The sequence below is a fragment of the Penicillium paradoxum genome (assembly GCF_028828445.1).
Source record: "Penicillium paradoxum strain IBT 22861 chromosome Unknown utg000005l_segment0_segment0, whole genome shotgun sequence".
NCBI classification, from domain to species: domain Eukaryota; kingdom Fungi; phylum Ascomycota; class Eurotiomycetes; order Eurotiales; family Aspergillaceae; genus Penicillium; species Penicillium paradoxum.
In genome coordinates, this window is record NW_026643183.1 from 3746407 (window position 1) to 3762093 (window position 15687).

The 15687-nt window shown below is 50.8% G+C and overlaps 6 protein-coding genes across 6 annotated transcripts; 4 read left to right on the top strand and 2 right to left on the bottom strand.

Moving 5' to 3' along the window:
• Window positions 1–204: 204 nt before the first annotated feature.
• On the top strand, window positions 205–510 carry N7457_006342 (uncharacterized protein; the record flags this gene model as incomplete). Its single annotated transcript, XM_057177386.1, has 1 exon — window positions 205–510. One exon carries the CDS (start codon window positions 205–207, stop codon window positions 508–510), a length of 306 nt encoding a protein of 101 aa, XP_057031688.1.
• Window positions 511–1539: 1029 nt separating this feature from the next.
• On the bottom strand, window positions 1540–2940 carry N7457_006343 (uncharacterized protein; the record flags this gene model as incomplete). The annotated part of the gene is made up of 5 exons (XM_057177387.1): window positions 1540–1961; window positions 2070–2523; window positions 2584–2691; window positions 2742–2807; window positions 2872–2940. The coding sequence occupies 5 exons, from the start codon at window positions 2938–2940 to the stop codon at window positions 1540–1542; spliced, it is 1119 nt and encodes a 372-aa protein (XP_057031689.1).
• Window positions 2941–3461: 521 nt separating this feature from the next.
• On the top strand, window positions 3462–5256 carry N7457_006344 (FAD-binding oxidoreductase; the record flags this gene model as incomplete). Its single annotated transcript, XM_057177388.1, has 5 exons — window positions 3462–3685; window positions 3750–4146; window positions 4203–4293; window positions 4354–4684; window positions 4767–5256. The coding sequence occupies 5 exons, from the start codon at window positions 3462–3464 to the stop codon at window positions 5254–5256; spliced, it is 1533 nt and encodes a 510-aa protein (XP_057031690.1).
• A 2372-nt stretch (window positions 5257–7628) lies between these two features.
• On the top strand, window positions 7629–9000 carry N7457_006345 (uncharacterized protein; the record flags this gene model as incomplete). The annotated part of the gene is made up of 4 exons (XM_057177389.1): window positions 7629–7872; window positions 7939–8006; window positions 8060–8442; window positions 8490–9000. 4 exons carry the CDS (start codon window positions 7629–7631, stop codon window positions 8998–9000), a joined length of 1206 nt encoding a protein of 401 aa, XP_057031691.1.
• A 1689-nt stretch (window positions 9001–10689) lies between these two features.
• On the top strand, window positions 10690–12856 carry N7457_006346 (flavin-containing monooxygenase; the record flags this gene model as incomplete). Its single annotated transcript, XM_057177390.1, has 7 exons — window positions 10690–11033; window positions 11098–11111; window positions 11162–11414; window positions 11479–11547; window positions 11607–11864; window positions 11928–12473; window positions 12532–12856. 7 exons carry the CDS (start codon window positions 10690–10692, stop codon window positions 12854–12856), a joined length of 1809 nt encoding a protein of 602 aa, XP_057031692.1.
• Window positions 12857–13602: 746 nt separating this feature from the next.
• On the bottom strand, window positions 13603–15413 carry N7457_006347 (FAD-binding oxidoreductase; the record flags this gene model as incomplete). The annotated part of the gene is made up of 5 exons (XM_057177391.1): window positions 13603–13947; window positions 14016–14545; window positions 14599–14645; window positions 14714–15067; window positions 15127–15413. The coding sequence occupies 5 exons, from the start codon at window positions 15411–15413 to the stop codon at window positions 13603–13605; spliced, it is 1563 nt and encodes a 520-aa protein (XP_057031693.1).
• Between the last annotated feature and the right edge of the window lie 274 nt (window positions 15414–15687).

A 15687-nucleotide genomic window follows, 5' to 3' on the forward strand; every position in this document is an offset into this window, starting at 1 on the left:
AGAAGACAGACAGCTACTCCAAGGAGAACAATGAGCTTGATGACACTGATTATGCCGCATCGTTTAAGATGTACAAAGAGAGGCGCCTCACGGATATGATGGAAACCACCGAGACTTAGGCGAGGCTGTACCTCACCCGCATTGAAGCGAACCTGGATACCGCGCCTGAGGGGACCCCATTGAGGGAATTGAGGCTCCAAGGGCATGCGAAAGGCTTTCTATGATCTGGGAGACAAATACCTGGGGGATAACAATTATTGCGCTAAGCGTATCACCCTGACCTGGGACTTGAACACAGTCAGCAAGCGTGGTGTGAAGCGCGACATCGACGACGCCTGCACCCTCCCTGGAGACGGTGGTGATGATGGCGGCGATGGCGGCGGAGATGGCGGTAGTGATGGAGGCAGCCCCGACCCTACGCACCGCGTCATCCTCGTGCTCGAACACGAGGCCGGCTCATTCAGCCCCAACCGTTGGGGTGTCTTTAACTCCGGCATGAAAGACGAGTAGAATCTTTGCAAGGACGAAGTCGGCGGTATACCGACCGACGATGACATTGTTGCTTAACCCGCCGTTCCCTGATGGAAAACTCGAGTTCCCCTGGCCAGTTTCGGATATGGATGACTGTTACTACCAAGGCACCTCAGGCTCTGCAGGCCAACTGCACTGTCCTGATCTAGACGATGCGGTGGCTTGTGAAGAGTATGACTGGGATGGGCTCCGAAGGAGTGTTTCTATCAGACTTTTGTAGCTACCTTCCGGCCAAAAGTGGTGTGTTATTGGCGATATGTATGAGACCCTTGTCTTGATGTGGATTTATATCCTTATATTGGGTCTTTTCTTTTGTGCTTCTGGACTGTCCCTTTCTGATCTATGCTTATATATTTGCCTTTTTTGTTGATGACCACTCTCATTCAAGCTATCGTCTTCCTTTGCGCATGAACTGGTCTAATAAATTATCTGCCAGTCTATATTGTGGAAGTCGCCCTTCATGCGAACGGAATAGGGACTGTATGTCAGTGCCTCATCGAGCACTCCTCTCTGTTATGGGCTTCCTTTTAGAATTATAATTATGTTGCAGTGTTGAAACATCAACCATGTGCTGTCTTGCCTACTATCGTTTCACCTGCCGAGCTACTATCGCTTTCTTTCATGGATACCTGAAACCATGGTTTGTGCCACCCACCACAAAGTCTTTCGCTTAGACTCGTTGTGTATTGTTCACCTCTACTACCATACAATGCCTCGGCCTACAAGTAGCTGCAGCGGGCATCGATATATATCAGCAAGATCTTAGGTTACAAATTTATTAAAATGGTCAAATTGGAGTTATATATATTCCGATACAGCCATCGTTTGGTGCGACATAATGCGTTGAGCTCATACTCGTAGTCCAAGCGAGCGACAACAAGTAGGACCAGCTCATATGGGAGAACTAATGGAACTGGAGACACAAAGTCTTCTACCCTTTTGGGTGACATGCTCTAGTTGCCGCTATATGTACAAGTTTACGCCAGTTGCCCAGGCAATGTAGAACACTCAAAGTCTGATCATCCCCCCACTCCTAACATCAACCCTTATTGAATCCCCCTGGCCATATATCATCCCATTTCCACTTCCCCCATTTACCGGGACAATATGCTCCTGGCTATCGGAGCTCCCCACAATTCTCCCCTCAGATCCATCGTCGGGGCGATACTCATCAACTGTCGTTGTAACCTCCAAGGACTTGAGGATCCCCTCGCCCTTTCTCCAGGTGTGCCGATTGTTCTTGCTGGGGTAATTCGCCGATGCGGACCCACCGCTTGCACCAATATCCTGCAGCTCGTACCGGCGCGAGGACCCGTATTGCTCCTGGCTGCTGAAGATAGACTTTATCTTGAAGAGCTGCCGGATTGAGCCGAGCGAGCCCGCGAGAAGCCCAAAGTTGAATTCGATTTCCATCCAGATTAGCGACATTGCTGCTGAGTCTTATTTCATTGAAAAAAAGTTTTTTTGTCAGCCTAGGTATACGAACAGGTGGTGGTAGCGAGGGAAATAGGAGGGAAAGGAGGACGGGGGGAATATACAAGTCATATCGGTCGCATCCTTGGTATACACCAGGGTTGTGAAGCGCACCAGCGCGGCAGCACAGGCGATGAAGCCAAAACTAAACAAGAAAAATATCAGAAGCCGCTTCTTCAAGGCCATGTGCAGGCGCCAGATTGCCGGCATGGGGAGCACAATGATGACAACGTCGCAGATGAACATGAGCACGCCTTGATACATTGTGATTGCGAAGAGTGTATCGTTCGTGAAGCATTCCGCTGTGAGGATTGTCTTGTCCCAGAAGGCGTGTACGGGCTTGCACTGAAAGGCCAGTAAAAGTTCGCCGGAGAGCGTGAAGGCGACTATGAAGGCGATGATGCCGTAGCCTATGCGCTGGACGTAGCGCTGGGGGAAGACGCGCATTATGAAAGCTATGAGGCTGAGCTTTACGGCTGCCGCTACGACGAGGTAGCTGCAGAGGGCGGCATAGTATATCTGTGATGTTAGCGGTCATTGATTAGCGGGGAATTTTGAGGACAAGAGGGAGACAGGTACCTTGAGCCATACGACCAGGTCTCCCCTTGCTATAACGTTGCGTTGGTGGTCGCCCAGGCCATAGTAGGTGATTGTGTATGCGAGGGCAGAGAAGCCGTTGACCAGGATCTGTATTGTCAGAGCTTTGTGCGCAGGGTGGTCTGAGGAGGTAGATATACCAAAGAGAGAATCACGAGGTAGTCATCAAGGCCAAATGACTTCACCACAAACCGTCGGATATATAACTGCACCTTTCAGCAAAATTCCTTCCCTACAAGAGATAGATCCACTGACCCGAATACAACAGACCGTTGTGCACAAGATAGCCACACAGAGGGTGATACCGCGAACGGCATCAACCATGGGAGTTGCGCCCATAGCATGTAGGTGTTCAACTACAGTTCTACCTTGGCGGAAGTGAACGAGTGAAAAATAATGGAAGACGAGAAGCGCATTGAGTTTCCGTGACAGTCCTAGGGCTCAGGTAAGTGCGCCGTTCATTCTTATTGACTCCTGGCGGCCCCCAACTTCAGATGACATGCCTCAATACTCCGTACGGAGTACAGAAGGAAGCACGACCGGGGGGAAGCGGGCTACTGCCGCACTATCGCCCGGAGTGGATCTAACGGGCCGTCTCGTGGCCCAGTAACCTGCCACTGCGTTCCGAACAGCGCAAAATGGCCCCCGGGGAAGTAATTTAACTTCAGCCGTTGACTCGTTAGGAAAAGCACCATGCCACTTCGGCAATGTCAGGGGTTTAGCGCGTTCTTCAGCGGATTTCACGCTGAGGGGCACTTAAGAAGCCTCGGATGGCCACATTTGCGTCTCCTACTGATTTTGATGCAAACAAGTTCAGTTGATTTGTTCGCGATCTGAAGCGCATCGTAAATCGTGCCACAATGTCCCACCTCAGCAATGTCCCGTCCCTTCTGGACTTCCTGCCGGTGGCACCCTCGATCCGGGCCGAGGCCGAGGCTCTCCTGACGAACTTTACTGCGCTGCCCGAGGATGACAAAAGCTCAGCTCGGGCCGCCCTCCTTGCGGCGATCTTTCCTCTCGTGTTTGGGGATAATGCCCTGGTCGAGGGATCTCCTACCTACGAAGAGAGCCGGTCACAAGCTTGGTAATCCTACTACACCTCTTCTCACTTCAATTTACTCGAGCAAAGAAAGGCTAATATGGTGTAGGTCCACCAACTGCTGGCTTTCCCCCAAAGTAATTGTCACTCCATCAAATGCCGCCGAAGTCTCGCAGATCTTAGCTCTTATCCGTTTTGTCGGCGCAACCTTTTCCATCCGCAGCGGTGGCCATCTTCAGAACCCCGGTTTCACAAGCAATGACGGTGGTGTAGTGATCTCCCTCAACAGGTTCACGCAGCTGGATCTGTCGGACGACAAGAAGACCGTCAAGGTCGGGCCCGGTCACCGCTGGCTGGATGTCTATAAGGGATTAGATGTGCATGGGGTCACCGTTGCCGGCGGCCGGGTTCCACATGTCGGTGTCCCGGGCCTCTTGCTTGGCGGTGGACTTTCATTTCAGAATAGTGAGCATGCGCTGGGATGTATGAATATTGTTGACTACGAGGTACGCTCATGGTGACAGTCGTTGATAATATGCCAGTTGACTGATGTGCTATACAGGTCGTCCTTGCAGACTCATCAATAGTCCATGCCAACGCAACCGAGAACAAGGACCTCTTCTGGGCCCTCAAGGGCGGCGGCACTAACTACGGTACCTTCTTTTCCTGCCACATCATTGCCTAATATGTATATCCATCTAACGATCAACTAGGAATTGTCACCACACTGACCATGAACACCCTCCCCAACAACATCTGGGCTGAGGCTCGCGTGTATCCAGCGACCGCAAGCACGCAGCTCCACGAAGCCTTGATGGTCTACCACGAGCTCATCGAGACCGACAACAAAGCAACCCTAATCTGGCACACAATCAACCAGACCACACTGGTAATCTTCTTCTACTGCGCGCCCATTGAGAAGCCCGACGTGTTCGCCCCGTTCTATGACATCCCCTTCCTCATGAACATTGTCCCGCCTGCAAAGCGCACAGTCTTTGAGATGGTGGAAGCTGTTAGTAATGTCCTTTCTGCGGAGCAGTTGAAGTATGTCTTCCCTTCCGTCTTTCCTCTGCTGTTTTCTTGCTGTTTTTGCCATAGTGAATAAAATGACCTGACGCAGAAATAGCCACGACATGCGCACAACCACCACTCTCCCGTCACTCACCGTCTACGAAGCCGCCGAAAAGGCGCGTCTGGAAGAAATGGCCGCGCTCTCCGACCTCGAGCGAGCAGATCTAACGATGGTCATCCAGCCCATGTCCTCGCTCGCCATCAAGGTCGGCGAAGAAAAGGGCGGAAATCCACTAGGCCTCAAGAGCGTAGGCCACCAGTGGTTCCTCGTCATGGCGGACTACTTGAACATCGCAGACGAGGAGCGCGTGCGTGCATCCGTCAAGAAGATCGTCGATGTTGTCGAGGAGACGGCAAAGAAGGAGAACGCGTGGTTGCCGTTCAAATACTCGAACTATTCGTCCCGCGATCAGGATCCGCTGGCGAGTTATGGGGAGGAGAATTTGGCGGCGTTGCGTGAGATAGCGGCTAAGTATGACCCGGAGGAAGTCTTCCAGGTGCTGCAGAATGGGGGGTGGTTGCTTTCACGGGCGGGAAAGAACTAGATCCTAGTAGGTGAGGGTGCCATTATTCGCTATTGAATGTGGGAATTGGATATAGATGTCTCAAAGGAGTGCTATAATGATGTATCTTACTATATAGTCTTGACAGCCATATGCATAAACAAGGAGGTCTACTTTAGCCTCTCGATATGCTTACATTTCCCCAATATATTGGTCAGCCTAATCAAGCTTGAGTATGCATTAGACCATCTAAAGGTAGATCGCGTCCCGGTACTTCTAAACGATCAGGGTGTCCGTGCCCCGCCAGTTCTGACCTAAGGTTATTAACATATTCCAAGTATAGAACCCGCACTATTGAACTGCGCTGAAGCTCCCATTATATCGTTCGAGTGGCTTTGCGGATTAAGGCAATTTGCGGCGACTCTGAAGCCCTCGATTGTTGCGAGCGCTTGGACAACTTACCACTTGAAGCATACAGTGGGTTGGAGTACACTACCTTGAGCCCATTCCAGCCTTGGAATGATGCTATCCCGTTTGGCCTGTTAACCCTCTTTTGAGACCTCCGATCGCCTCCCTTGTAGATGATGTGTTCAGTACACGTGAAGACGTCACTTTTTTCCGACAGTTGCCACTTTTTTGTGGGGAAGAGTTAAGGTTATTCAGACGCGTCTCCAGCTTTGCCATTCGCTCGCTATCTCCGGTTGTTCCTCTCAATACCTTTGCTGGACTTGCACATTCCAGACCTCTCATTGGCCCCCTTCCCGGTGGCAAGCATGTGAAGACGCGACTATTTCGCGACGGTGCTCTTTGTAGTTTTCTCGTTTTTGGCGGGTCCAGGGCCATTCAAGGTTTCCGGTACGCGTCCTTCACATATGAGGTCGCTCCCTCTAGTTGGTTCTCTTAGAGAGCTCTGATGAACTTCCATCGTTCGCTTATTTCGTGACTTGTAGGCCCAGGAATGTGAATACGCGACCATCTGTTGACAGTTCATACCTTGTTCGCAGGGACTAGGGGATTTCGGCGTTTTTGAGACGTGTCTTTCACATCTTGAGAAGCTGTGCGGTAATAACTTTTCGTATGTGACATCACGCTATTTATGTTCATTCGTAGGAAGAGGGAGGAAAAGGTACAGTATCAAGGAAGTTTATTCGTACATATGATATGTAAACGTCCGTTCGCGGGTACGAGGAAGTACTCCGTACTTTGTGCGCGGTTACCACAGCTCTTACTGTCGATCACTCCTTTAAAGTAATTGCGTTAAGTAATCTTTATGCAGCGAGGAACATAAATCAACTAGATCCATGTAATCACTGGGAAGGGTGATCTACCAGGTGGCAAATCTCCGACGCCGGCTGGTCGGCAGAGTATCCGCCGAGGCCCGCCATCCGGTTTCCTTACGCAGGGTAGTGGTTTGAAGAATGCCAATAGGTAGGTGACATGCGTACAAGGGATAGCTCCGGGGTAGAAATGAGGATTGTAGTCCGTATGTTGTATAGACTCGCTCCGATGGTCGCTCTTCATGCCCAGCTCAAATGGTTTGGACGGACGGCCGCTCACCGTGTTCTGTATTTCCTTTTCTCATACGGAGTACACACAGCGGCAGAGCCCGAGGTCCCCCTTTACCCGGGACAGATATCATCTCGGATTGCCTCTTTGGGACATTTTGGAACCCGGCAGTGAGCTCAGGAACTAGACTCGTCACTAATAATAACGGCCCCAATGAATCCTTCTCTGCGGAGTACTCCGTACTGCCCTGTCGACTTGTGACAGCCCCGAGTGTGGAGGAGATTTTCACCCGGTGATCCATACTAAGAAAAGATCGTTGTTTGCCTTCGGGAAGATAGACCGGCGCCACCAGACATTAGCCCCTGCACTAGCTCCACCCAATATCTGCCAACCAGCTCTGAAGCCTGAGATGGATCTAGGCCGCTGTCAGAAACAAGGATTGTGGGGGCCCCGGCTCATTGACCGCGCTCTACTCCATACTCCGAGGTCCGTATTTCATGGATCGTTACGGAGTACTCCGTACAGACCGCCCTGTCAACCGACATTCGCGAGTCATTCCCCGAGCCTGCACGTCTAAAGGTACTTTTTCTCTAGGGTTAGCTGTGGTGTCTTCAATACTCACACCCCCTATTCGTATATGCATCCACGCAGATCGAAAGAATCACAATAGACACAATCCATTTGTTCCCGTGTGCCGTCCGAGTATGGTTCTGAGCCTAAGCACCTTAGACAGGTAAATACTGAAGATCTCTGCCCTAAAACAGCCCTCATCGCCAACGGTCCCCCTTGGCTTTGGAAATAAGGGTATATATGGAATAAGTCACCCGAATTGCCACATTCCGCATCCTCAAATCCGTGGACTTGTGGCATTTCTCTCCTTCATTTTCATCCATCACAAGACCACCAGAATGCCCAGCACCATTGCTACGGGTGACTTTGGCCCAGCGCCGCCTGGCATGAATCTGTCCAAAAATCAGACTGGCAGTTTGCTGGGATCGGTGATTCCTGTGGCGGTCCTCGGGACCATTGCAGTTATACTCCGGTTGGTTGCGCGAATGAAGACGAAAGAGATCGGAAAGCTAGCTATGGACGACTACCTAATCATTGCAGCTCTTTTATTCTCATGGGGCACAGCCATAGCGTGTTTCATAAGTGAGTCGCGAGCGAGTCGCGACATGTTCAATGCATGGACATAACACTGACACCCGGCTCCTCCAGGTATTCCATATGGAAACGGCTACCATTTACAATCGTTGACTAAGGGCGAGTTTATTATTGTTTGGAAGGTAACGGAAATACCGGGACGGGTTGTCTGGGTCAACACTGACAATACAATCAGATCCTGTTTGCATATGTCATGATTTATGCTACAGCCGTCACTTGCACCAAATCCTCCATCGTCCTCTTCTACAGCCGTATCTTCAACTTTCAGTGGTCCATCAGCATCTGCGTCTCCATGTTCCTGGTCATCGGATACTGGATCACCATTATCGTCACAGTTGCCGTGGCCTGTCGTCCACTGCCGTATTTCTGGCTAGTTTATACAGATCCAACAGCCACCGGTGTATGCATTGATGTGCCCACATTCTTTTTCGGAAACGGCATCGGTGCCATGTTGATCGATGTGATAATCCTGTGTATGCCAATCCCAGTCATCTACAAGTTGCAGATGCCATTGTCACAGAAGGTGGCGGTGGTGTGCATTTTGCTATTGGGAAGTTTGTATGTTTTACTCCCCTCTCGGATCGATCATGGCTAATTGCCCTCAGCGTTTGCGTGGCGAGTATCTGCCGGATCATCGCGCTTCAAGACAATACCCAGGGAACAGACGCTTCATGGACCATGGCACCTGTGTTTATCTGGTCGTCGGTGGAACCTTTCGTTGGGATTATCTGCGCGTGCCTCCCTACATTTGGGCCATTCTTTCGTCGGTGGTGGGCGAAAGTTCGGATGGGAATCTCCTCGGGTTCGGGTGGCCAAGCCAATTCAAGCTCCGGTCACGGCACGAATTCACGCAATGATCGTTCACCTGCTGCTGCCGCCTGGCCTCGCAAACCCCGAGCGAGAAGACCAGTGGATGCCTCATTATTCAGTATCAATGACTTCGGCTGTGTGGATGAAGTTCAACTAATGAACGACATCAGTGCTCCTCGATCAGTAAGGGAAGAGGCAGTGAGTGACGACCCTGATGTGGAACGAGGTGACTCTCTGGGTGCTATCACCGTCAAGCAAGATGTAGATGTCACGTGGGGCAAGCCTGCCAAGGGCAGGGACTACTGATGTGGTCTTCAGCTATCACAAAGGCTTTCAGGAGATGAATACTCTACTGGGCTTTTGTTTCTTGCAGGTGTCTCACAGATTACATTTATAGATATAATTTCTTTTGTGTATAATATAGAGCAAAAATATGTCCTCGCGACATGGGGCGTCAATTTGGAATAGAGATGATCGCGTATCGATTTTATGGAAAGAAACAAATACAGAAGCACCCCTTAGGTTGCATGCATTTTATTGTACGGAGTACGGAGTACGACGTAGTAAAATGGGGCAATGAACCTATTGGTGGCCGTCACTTCGCCTGGTCTGACCTGGATGCACGGCGGGTCACTGTGATGGAGACGGGGAGACGGGGCATCGGGCCCTCTTTTCAACGATCCGGAGCATTCAACGCCTCGGATCTCATCGATGTGCATATGATGAGTCTCATGCATTGACTGGACATGAGGGGTCAATTGTTGGATTGAGATAACAAGGTCAACTCGCAACCGAGAATGTGAGGCTTCGTATTATTGCTGATCCCTTTGTTTTGACAATTTGGAATTACAAACGGTCACATTCCTTCCGAGGAGGCTTGACTGTTGCTTTCTTATTTTCGACGGTAAAAGCCCCCTGGCCAACACTAGTGGAGCATCGTTAGCTTTGGGCTGATTTTAGCGGTTTCAGTAGCGACTAGGTACGTTGGGGGCGGGTTATTGTTCCACAGTCTACTCCGTACTCCGTCCTCCCTACGGAGTACGTGGCTGTAAGAAGCATCGTACATCCCAGGGGATGGATAGATCTAAGCCTCTTAATCCAATGCGCTGCGTATACGACATCTCTTATCGTTGTTTGGATTCCATTTACATTACGCAAGATGAGTTCCGATGAGGCTTGCGCCCAAGTTCTTGGCTATTCCGTGCGTGCGTTTGGGGTTTCACTTCGCCCCAAGACCCTGGCTTGATCAACGGGACTCCATTTGCCGTTGTGACTAGCATGGTTTACAATTATGCAGAACGTCGCTATGCCGTGATACTCGAGTCGCTCCCGCGTTCCCCGCCCCGTATCAGTGCGGAGATGACTTGCCCAAGAGAGTTTGTGGCCACCTTCTTTTCGACTATCGGACGCTATTGATGACGGTGATCTCTTTCCCAGCCAACAGGAGTATATTCTCGTCGCAAGAAGGGCCACTATCACTTGGCTGCGATCATCCCCCGTTTTGCGGACGCCGCAGGTTCGCCTTTTTATGCCCCGCATTATCGCCGTCTGAGACATACATACACGTGGGCTAAGCTAGTCTTCTGCTGTGTGCAGAGGTCGCATGTTACGCAGAACTGCTGAGCTTAATGAGCACGAACAGTGTTACAACCCAGTGCTGGTCTCAGCCGATTGCATTCCCCAAAAGGAATATGGAACAAAAGGCAAACGATCCACGCCAAATGGATGCCATTTTACCTTTCAAGAATTGGGGTTAGAGTTCTCCATGCTCCGTACGGAGTACGAATAGCCCCTTCCGAGCCCTGGGATCTGCAACGGCTAAAAATTGCCGGTCTTGCCTAGAGGGCACTCAGGAAGTGGAGAAACTGACTTTGCTTCTACGCGGTGGTCTGAGAATAACCGTCTCCGCGGCACGGAGCTATCCCAGTATTATAAGAAGGCTTCAATCCCGATGGACAACCCGAGGCTCAAACTTTCTGACAAACTCCCCTCACTATGTACAAGTGGTTTACTACACCGGCGACAAGCGGTTCGAATGGCACAAATGGCACAAATGGAACTAATGGGTCGCACAACGGCTCTGCCCATCTCCCAACGCCTGCTACCCGTGTTGCGAACGGCGAAACCCCTCCCAACTGGATCCCCTGTGCCGACCAACCTGTCTATGAGCGACGAAAGCTTAAGATAATTTGTATTGGCGCAGGATACTCGGGTTTGACCCTGGCGCATAAGATCGAGCATGAGCTCAAGCTTGGCGATTTTGTGGAATTGAAGATCTACGAGAAGAATCCTAAGGTCGGCGGAACGTGGTTTGAGAACACCTATCCTGGCGTCGCCTGGTGAGTAGTCTTATGTATCTGTCTGGCGTAGACAAGTGACATCATTTGCTGACTTTCCTATCAGTGATATTCCTGCCCGTACGGTCCTTCCATCTCTCTTTGAAAAACGTGAATTGACATGCACTTAGACTCTTATACATTTTTATTCGAACCCAACCCAAACTGGTCTCACTTCTACGCCCCCGGTCCCGAGATTGAGGAGTATATCCAAAAAACGACGAGGAAATGGAATCTCGACAAGGACGTTCAGTTTAACACGAAGGTTGCTGGGACTACGTGGGATGAGGAATTGGGAAGGTGGAAGGTGGAGGTGGTAGATCAAGAAGGCACCATCACTCATGATGAGGCTGACATTCTGGTCAATGCAGCCGGTTTCCTGAAGTGAGATTACCGAAGATAAATTATCCCCAACATTCTCTTTTACTAACGGTCGTTCGTTCACTAGCAAGATCAGCTGGCCTGCGATTGATGGCCTGTCGAGTTTCAAAGGCAAATTGCTTCACACTGCGGCTTGGTGAGCCAGTGCCATTATCTACAAACTCTCCGCCATGATTGTTAATGGGGATAACTTAGGGATAACGACTATGACTGGTCGAACAAACGCGTTGCAGTGATTGGCAATGGCTCCTCGGGAATTCAATGTGTGGCTGCAATGCAGCCGAAAGTCACCAAACTTGTTAACTTTGTGCGTAACCCAACCTGGGTTTCCGTCAACTTCTGTGCGGAAAAGACACAAGACGGTAAGAATTTTGCCTACACAGAAGAACAGAAAGCGCAGTTCGCGAATGATCCCAAGGCTCATTTCAGCTACCGCAGAGAGCTAGAGGCCAGGCAAGTTCACACACCCTCTCCCCTACTAACAGCTCGCTGAAACTAACTCAACTGCGAGTAAAGTGTCAATGCCTTCTTCTACGGCATGTATCGAGACCATCCGATGCAACGGGGCTTGACGCAGGCCTGTGAGCAGCAGATGCAGGAGCGAATGAAGGATATCCCTGACCCAGAGCTTGTATCGAAATTGCTCTCTCACGACTTCCAGCCAGGCTGTCGTCGTTTGACACCCGGGGATGGGTATCTGGAGGCGTTTGCTGAACCCAATGCCACTCTTACTTTCGATCCCATTGAGCGTATCACAGAACAGGGCATCAAAACAATCACGGGCGACGAGCAAGAATTTGATCTGATCGTCTGCGCCACAGGGTTCGACACGTCCTTTATTCCATCGTGGAAAATGGTCGGTCGCCACGGGACCACACTGGAAGAGCGATGGAAGGTTAACCCTGAGGCTTTCTTTGCGGTCCAAGTGGAGGGAATGCCGAACTACTTTGTCTTCAACGGGCCTAATTGCCCTATCTCCCACGGCTCGCTTCTGACACAGGTCTCTTGGACTTGCGATTACATTCTTCGCTGGGCCAAGAAGATCGCTGGAGAAGATATCAAGTAAATCATTACAGTCCTCACTAGTCCTTTCAACATTTAACTAATCCGTCTGAAACAGATCAATCGATGTCAAGAAAGAAGCGATGGATGACTACAATGTTTACTGCCAAGAATTCCTCAAGCGCATGGTCTGGTCAGACAAATGCCGAAGCTGGTACAAGAATGGAAAACGCGAAGGTCACGTCACCGGTGTGTATCCCGGCTCGGTTCTGCACTTCAAGGAATGTCTTGAAAACATCGGTGGGGAGCACTTCAATATTGACTACCGCTCGAAGAACCGTTTCCGATTCCTGGGTAACGGCGAAAGCGCTCATGATCAGCATGGTGCAGGTGATTTGGCGTGGTACATGGATGATATGGAAGCTTCGATCGCGCCAATTTAGGTGGGCTGCTCATCTTCTCCTATGGGCGGAATAATTTGTTTATATTTTACTGTTTTCTTCTTTCTGAGTTTGGCTAGGCAAATATAATATCTCGAACATTATTCACTGATGACCTGTAACCAAGGAAGAGCCATATCATCAGAGGCATCATAACCGGTATGGATCTCGTTGATCGCCAGAAGTAATCCGCGTGGTCGCTATTGGCATGCACGGGTGCGGAACTTTGGCTAACATATCGGCAATATCACCTGGCTGATGCTCTGTTCTTGGCCGTATATATCCTTCGCAACTATCTGTCCCGAAAATGGCGTTGGCTTAACCTCGAGTTCTGGATTTATCTTTTGTCTCCCCTCAGAGCCTCAAAAGGCACTTGCATTACCATCTACAAGCTGTACTTACATGGACAAGGCTGCTGCAGTGTAGAGGCTAAATGGTCCACTCCAATACTACCTAGCTCAAATCCCTCACAAGAGACATATCCCTTGAAAATGACGGTGTCATTCAGTCTGATAAGACAGAGCTCTTGTATTGTCTAGAAGTCCACATATCTAACTTAGCATCACTGATCTCGCTATCCTGTTCCCTACAGCAATAATAATGAAATCAACTAGCAACAATACAAGCAGGGCAAAGCCCAGCGAATACTTAGCTTACATGCAGTCTGAAATCCCCGAACAGCAAAATACAAATCCTTGAGTGGTTATAGAGAAGAAATACATCACTACCTAGTACATATCCACAGAACCTCAAATCTGCGCACTGGGCTTCAACAGCGAAGCGCCCCCATTCCAAATCCCAGACTTACCAGGAGAAAGCACTCCATTCGGATCGAGCACATCCTTCAGAAGTGTAGTAAACTTGTTAAACGCAAAGTCATTGAAGTCCAGCTTGCCCGCAATCTGGTCCATATAACGCACATGAGTACGGTACTCCATATACCCAAGCTTCGCACCATCATGCAGGAGGTTCTTGCAAAGCTCGTTGACACGAGCCTCCTCCCGAATCGTATAGATAATCAACTCAATACCGACCACGTAGCGGGGGTAGACATGGAAATCAGCGAAGAAGTCGAACTTGGCATCGATCGTACGCTGCTTGGCGGTGAGGTACCACTCGTACAGCTCGCGTCCGGAGGGGGGATGATGGGTGAGAAATCGACGTGTGCGCCGCCCTTCTCGGATCGGCTGTCGATGATGCCCAGCGGGGCGAGAGTGGGGATGCCACTGTGTGGGATTTCCTCTTCTTTGATTTCGGCGGTGGTGATGCTGCGGCCTGGGACGCCGGGGAACTCGCGCCATTCGACCTTCGCGCCTGGGATGCTGGAGAAGGCGCGCTGGACGGTTTTGAGGAGCGCCGGGAGCATCTCCACTGAGCCGTAGAGGGAGAAGTAGGCTCGCCAGAATCCCCAGTCTTGTTCGGCGCGGATCTTCTCGAGGATGTTGTAGGGGACGTAGGAGTTGGGTTTCATGTATTCGGCGAGGACGGCGTGTACTTCGGGGACTTTGGAGGTGAGCGCGATGCGGAAGATGTTGGCGATGGAGGGGGAGTTGAGGATGATGGAGCGGCGCATGAGGTCTGAGAGGGCGCCGATGAGGGGGACGAGGTCTGCTTCTTTGGGGACGCTGACTTCGACGGTGGCGTAGGCTTCCGGGGCGGGAGTGATGTGCATGCCGATTTTGGTGACGATACCTGGTTTTGTTAGTGATTGGATTGGGTGATATGGCAGGGGATTTCAATCTTACCCAGGTTGGATTGGTAGAATAGACCGTCAAGGGTAGGTCCAAAGCCTCTGTTAGATGGTCAGTCAAGGTCCCATGTGAAAAGGAATATTCGCGACTCTGAGAGTAGTGAACCTACCCCTTGTATAGCGCCCAAGTCTTGTTATCCTTCATAGCTCCCATACCAGTGCGAAGTACTTCGCCATTGGGAAGAACAACTTCCATGCCGCACTGAGACTGCGAGTGCTCTCCGTTGGGTGTGTATCCAAATCCGCGGTCCATGGTATTTCCCAACACAGATCCCCATCCGATGGCCGGCACCGATGGCCAGAGGTTCAGGCCGCGGCGTTGGATTTCCTCATAGAGGTCGAAGAAGGACACACCGGGCTCGACTATTGCGTATCCGTATTCCTCATTGACCTCGACAATCTTGTTCATTCGGTGCAGGTCAAGAACCACGCATCCTTTGACGACGGAGCTAGATCCACCGTATCTGTGACTGTTAGCAACATGGAAATGGCGACGGAATGAAAGATGGAATTCCCAACCTACCCCAGGTTTTTTCCGCGCGACACAGTCCACAACGAGACCTTGTGCTTGTTTGCAAGCTTCACGACCTCCTGGACCTCTTCGACGGTCCCTGGTCGAACGGCACCGCTGGGAGTATGAGTACCAGCCGTTGAGAACGGATCGCCATATGCGGTCCGACCCTGGGGATCTTCAAGCGCACCAGCCTGAGGAGTACGCGAGACGTTGGCTTCTCCGATGACTTGAGCGACATCGTTGAAGAAGCTGCCCAGTGCCTGCGGATTGGGAGCTGGAGACCTCTGAGGCGACATTGTGTTATTGGTACAAATTGAAGATTATGCTATGTCTACAATGGCGCTACAGAGATATTTATTGTATGCACCTCCTTTACCGCTCGCCATGGTGATCACTTCAACAGCTCTTTTCCGGGGAAAGGTTGCCACCGGGGATACCGGGGAAAGCCCATTGCAAGTCAGCTCCCCCACATTTCCACCGAATCCACTCGCGCTCCGCCCCTTTGCCATGGCCAGAGCAACCATCGCCGACTCCTTTTTGGGTCTCTGCCATCGGGGATACCGGGGAAAG